The sequence below is a fragment of the Brachyistius frenatus genome, unplaced genomic scaffold (genome assembly GCF_029030835.1).
Source record: "Brachyistius frenatus isolate BFR_SWC_R1_liver_20210118 unplaced genomic scaffold, ASM2903083v1 Contig_15, whole genome shotgun sequence".
Taxonomy (NCBI): domain Eukaryota; kingdom Metazoa; phylum Chordata; class Actinopteri; family Embiotocidae; genus Brachyistius; species Brachyistius frenatus.
The window spans coordinates 309097-315096 of record NW_027210614.1 but is presented as its reverse complement, the minus strand read 5'-3'; the positions used below and the strand labels follow the sequence as shown (position 1 = coordinate 315096).

General features: G+C 41.2%; 1 protein-coding gene across 2 annotated transcripts in view; it reads left to right on the top strand.

Moving 5' to 3' along the window:
* The window catches only part of sbf2 (SET binding factor 2), a 92730-nt gene continuing 86730 nt past the window's right edge, over nt 1-6000 (top strand). For both annotated transcript variants that reach the window (XM_069693427.1, XM_069693426.1), the window contains exon 1: nt 1-126. In XM_069693427.1, coding sequence (XP_069549528.1) covers nt 72-126 — 55 coding nt within the window. In that variant the 5' untranslated portion in view covers nt 1-71. The remainder of the gene's footprint in view (nt 127-6000) is intronic.

Here is a 6000-nt window from a genome sequence, read left to right as displayed (position 1 = left end):
AAACATGGCTGTGCTTTGGGAGAAGGAAAAATGCTGAATTGTGTTGGTATATCTCGGGGAAAGCAGCAGACATGGCTAGATTGGCTGACTATTTTATTGTCGTGGGATACGATCACGAGAAAGCCGGTAAGTGTGTTGTCGCGGTGACTCGCAGATTGACGCGCGGGGCAGAGCTTCGTGTCCAGGCCGTCAGTCAGTGTGTGATGATGTTAATGCTACATAGCTTTGCTCTTAGCCTAACGCTAGCCACACGGCTACCAGGCGAGACTGGAAACCCTTTCTGTTTTCTCATTAACCGGCCACATGCCGAATATCAGGCGGCGGGCGTGTATTTACAGATCAGTCACGCGCCTGGTGTTAAGTCAGCAGTGGATGTTTACACAAGACGCTTTGCGATGTTTGACTTGGGATCAATTGAAACTTCTCGTGGGTTCAAAATCTATATCCTGTCCCTGTCGAGCGTGCTCCTGTCAGGTCCGGGGGGTCATCTCGCTGGAAGCTGATGGCACACAGCAATACAGCTCACATTCGGTCATATAAAAACCCAGCCAGGCTCCTCCTTTATCATATGTGTTTGCTGACTCAAGCCAGGTCAGGATTGGTAGCCAGTGTTTGCATATTTGTGTTGCTTCATGTTGGTAACGGGGGGGGGGTGGGGGTTGGTGTCTTGCACATGGTCTGTCCTCCATGCCCTGTCAAGGGGCTGTTTTTACCCGCTGCAGACTCACTCCTCAATGTTTTGTTGTGTTCAGTTTATTTTTGCCGGTCATGAACAGTCCTCAACCTCTTCATGATGGGCGTAACGTTATACAGCTGCGACGAAAGGCAGTCCGTGTGCACAGCCAGAGCCTCAGCCAGAGCCTCGGCCCTCCTCTCCACTGTTCTGCAGCGGGACAGGAAGCTCCTCATGCTTCCACTTACATGTTCTGCCTCAGGTTCAGCCACACATTCTTTTCATCCAAGACAGGAAACGGCTTTACACACATATCTAAGCATTAGATAAATAGATGAAAACATTTTGGCTCTGCACGGATACACATTTGATGGATGGTACATAGCTCAAACCTCTGCAATTTATCGCCACTCATGCAGTTGTGAAAGTCCAGTAAGAAAGTTGCTTAACGAGCAGCCTGGAGAAAGTCAAAAATATTCTGCTAATCTACCACATGGGAACAAATTAAAGTTCCGAGCCTCTTTCGGTGGCCTCCATCCAGCGCCATGTGTCAAAGAGGGGCCAGAGCAGCTAAATCCTCTCAGTCACCAAAGCTTGCTATGCACAATAGGTAAACAGTGCCTTTCATCAACTCTTTGCACCCCAGTGCAAACTTGACAAATGAAGATTTTGTGCTCCAGGGACAAAATGTTCCTGGTGTCACGAGAACAGTCTGAATGAGTTCACATTCAGACAACCTACCCACAAGAAGGTGCAGGGACATTGACTGAAGTTTTGTTTTTTTTCCTCCACTGATGATGATGAACTTGATTGTGGGGAGGTAAGCAGTAAAAGTCTGCCATCTCAGATTGTGGTTGATTAGGGTGCTTTGACAGGCTTATGTCTCATCTACATGTAAGCCTCTAAGGAGGACAAAAATGACCCCCCCCCCCCCCCCTCCTCACTCAATTGTATTTGTCTGCTTTAATGATGTTTTGCCGAGTGTAACAAAGCATATCAATTGTTGGTTTGGCCAGCAGCCCTGCAGCGATGCCCTTGTGGGAGTAACTTTCCCAGAACTGGAAAATGAAAATGAAAATGACTTTTCCTGTGATTTTAGATATGCAGGAAAATGATGAAAAACTCCTTTTTATGAGTCTTCAGAGAAAGGCCTTTGCTCAGTAAAGTTGGTCTTCTGAAGGCGATGTATGCTAGTCACACTAACTGTCATCTAGACAACAGATTTTTCCAGTCCTCCTTGGTTGTTAGTTAAACCAGGAATCCCTACGTGGATCATCGGTGAGCCTCCTGCACTGTGCCGGTATTTGGTCCACTTGCCTGGCCCACTTCTCGTTGTTCGATTACTATGGATGGATCAGTTGGAAATAACACTGAGCGTGCAATCTGTTGAGGAACCGACTTAGATCTAATTTGTAGTAAATCAGAATTACTCTGTAAAAACTACATCAGCCCCCTGTGACTTCTGGGTGTATACTTTTAGCAAACTGGAAGTAAAAGCTGTTAATTTTGAACTTTGTAATAATAAGAAAGCGTTGCTTTTAAAGTAGGACAATGCTTGTGTGCAGCTACAGTCAGAAGAAACAGTTTAGTGGTGATGAAGCTTCTCTCTGGGTGACAGTGGATGGTGTGGAAGTAGGAGTACAGGCACATACAGTACAGTGGGCTTGAAGCTGCAATACCATATAGTAAAGTTGAAAGTACACCACCATAAAATACTGTGCATTGTTGATTCTCTTTAAATGCTGTCATGATTACTTCCTTCAAATTGCAAGACCCAGTTTCATTCACTTGCTAACATTGCTCTTTTCTTTCTTTACTTGGCCACGTGGGAATGAGTAAGGCTTTGTGTCTCCAGAAAGAAAATGTGATATTTTCATTGTGAGACCATTGACCTATTTAGAACATTTTATTGAAAGACACATGTCTAATGGTCAGATAATTGTGCTAGGTGCACCATACAAAAGTCATTTAAAACAATCACCAAAAAGTGGAAGTGGGGCCACGGTTTATTGTAGATGGTTCCACACTGTTTATCATTTAAGTGCGTCAGATATGTGAAAAATAATATGCAGTGGTGAGCAGGATAAAAGGGACTATGACCTGAGAGCTAAATTCCTCTAATAGAAATCTGACCGGAGTCTGGTTCCCCGGGGGCCAATGTCACTACCCACAAACCTTGGAATTATTTTCATGAATAATGTTGGAAAGGGGAAATGCATGGTTTTGATGGATGCATGGTTGAACCCACACTGCATTCTGCATTCTCCTTTTTGCAGTCTTAGGCTGTTTCTCTTTACTGTCAGGAGTTTATATATGGCGTGCTGTTCGGCATAAACTGCAATTTGCCAGGTAAAAAAGTAGAATCTGCCCAGCTGCTTTCCTCAGACAGTTTTTGGATGGATCACTGCTTATTGAATCAAACTGCTTTTGGCATGTCTTTCACAGACACCATGCCCAATCCCTACTCTGTGTGACTTTATGGTCTGGATTTTCTGATGTGGACTTGGAGAACGGCTTATTCAACATAGCACAATCCTTCAAAATTACAAAAAGATACTTCCAGAGGAGCAAAATACTTCCATCTGCAGATATCTTTTGACTTGACTGATTGTGATGTCACAAGAAGTCTTCCTGTAGAGATACAAGTACATAAGCTTCAGATGTGGAGTAATTTCTTGTTACACCTGTAAGTTTATGAATACCCTTTAAGCATTATCTTAATAGGTGGACCAAGAATGTGTCCATGACCGTTTTTGTCCAAAACTTTCATGAATTGGCTTTTTTGTTACAACTTCTCAAAGAGTGTTTGTTTTTGTGCTGGTTCTCTTGGCACACCCACAAGGAAAGTGCTTTGGCAATAAAACAACCCTTTCTTGAACAAAAACAAAAAAAGTTTTGTCTGCTATTTCTGCTCACTTATTTGACCCTGTTGGAGATGCTATGGAAACAGCACATGTTGGGGCTTCTGTGGTTTGCCTTAATGGCTGTCTCTCTAAACTTGTACGTTTAACTTCGTCATTAGACCATTTCTTGCCTCTCATTGTAGGCCGTAAAGTGGTTTTCAAGTTTGGTGTTGATGTGCACCAGTTGGGGTACATAGTTTCATTTACCGGATCTTTTTTATGAGCTCCATGTACTAAAACTTGAAGACTCCTCGTTGTGCCTGCTGCAAATTCCAGACTGCAGAAAATATTGTGCTTTTTCTTGCAACATATTCTGTTTGCAAGTTCTTGAAATCCTTCTTAACTTCCAAAATAAGAAAAAAAAATGACACACTATATGTTACTAAAAACTAATGCTAGAAGATCACCATGCTGTTTAAGAAGTTGCCTGGAACCTTTACCAGAAGGTTACACTTTTATATTTACAAACTCTCTTAACAAATCTTTAACATCTGATAATCAGGTCAAGATCATTTCCAACAACTGTTTATTTATTCTAAGGTGATGGCTGAAAGCCGTATATTAACTTAGCAAGTACTAAATTAGGCAAAATAATTCCATAAAGTAAACATTGTTAGGGTGAAGCTCTTCCAACAGCTGGAGATGTTGATTTCATGTTGTAGATGCCAGATCTTGAAGTGCCGCCATGTGTTGTTGTTGTTGTTGTTTTTTTAAATCCTTTGTTATTCAAGTCAAGTTGTCTGTTTTGTTTTATCAGCGGTAACATAAACACATGTTGAAGTGGTGGCTGGCTCAGCGTTTATGGGATATGCTTTTGCAAAGTATGTTTTAACCAAATTTGCAGTAAAGTTAAGTGTTAAGAATCATTTATGTCAAAATTAGCAGTTTGCAGTAGTTTTTACCATTTTTCTCAGATAGGTGATAAACAATTTTTGTCTTAACATCACCCCTTATAGCTCAAATAGACTTACCTGTAGAAGCATCTTAAAACTGCAGCTTTGAAAATACATGTGATGTATGTAATTGACTTGTACCTGAGTACATTACAAGACAAGTTGTTAAATGCCTATTTAATCATCTTGCATTTATTGCTCAAACATGGGTAATTGTAGTAAATTTTGGATTACAGTGTAAAGTTTCTGGCAATTGATAATTTATATGAGCTTAAAGTACAGAAATTATGGTAGGAAGCTACACTTTAAATATCTCCCATTTTTCCTATGTACTTTAGTATTGTGCATAATTGTTCCCCCACATCTATCCAATGAGCTTTAGATGGTTATTGGGATTCAATAGAAAAAGAAGCTCTTCATGCATCCTAAATGTCAGTCTTTGTATTATTTCAGCATCAACTGGTTTGACATTAATGTTGTTCCCCTGAGTAAGTTGGCAGATGTTTCTCTTGTGTTTTACATCTCGGATTGGCTGCCTGCATTGATTGTTTTCTTTTCAACTCCACATTTGGCAGCTTCTCGTTTGGATTCAGACTTTGTGGTGAGAGGCATCCTGACCACAATGGAGGAGTTCCTTCCTCTCTGTTGTAGTTTAAAACTGATATGTAGGGAAACTCCACTGGCTGCTGTTACCATAGTCACGGTCTGTTGACAAGGTGTTACACAGTCAGAGCATTGTGATTTTTGTGGTTATGCAAATTGAGCTAAAGTTCATGGCAGGAAGCATTTTAGTCATAATATTTTAAGAGAAAGCATACTATGACAGATGAAATAGGTTGGTAAGATACAGCTGCAACTAAACACAGTTGTGTAAAACATTAGGTCATGAATTTACTTAATCTGATGAGACCTAACGACCGTGTGACTAATATCTATATCTTAAAAACGGAGTATTGAACCTAAATGAACTCAGGCTGGATGTGTTGACATTGTTCTAAAGTCAGACCGTTCTGAATAGGATTAATGGAAGTGGATCTACAGATGTAACCAGGGGTTGTAAAATGAATTGCATCTAATAATCTGCTGAAAGCTGGAAAAAGGCGAGTCATTTTTTGGATGAGCTGTTTGCCACCATATGAACAGGGGCTCACAAGAGGATGGAGGAAGGGTTCAAACCACTGAGTGATGATGACTATGGCATTGATATTAGTGAGCAGCACAGCTTTTGTTTTTCATGAGCTGAATAGAAGAACATGTGGTGAAAAGATGATTTGTTGGTTTATGAAGGGGTTTTAAAGTTGTGGAGACCCACAAGTCTGTGGAATGTCAAAATTAGTCTCATTTATTGTTTTTCGTGGAAAACAGAGCTGCCTATTTCTGAACATCAGCCAAACAGAGGCTGTGTATGTGGATGTATGTTCTTTGAAGCTGCTCTCCTGGCTGATTTTCTTCTCTCCTGCATGCTGCCCTGGGCATGACCTTAGTGCAGTGTCTCTGCTTTTACCCGTTTGTCCTGTGGCTGTATTTGGAG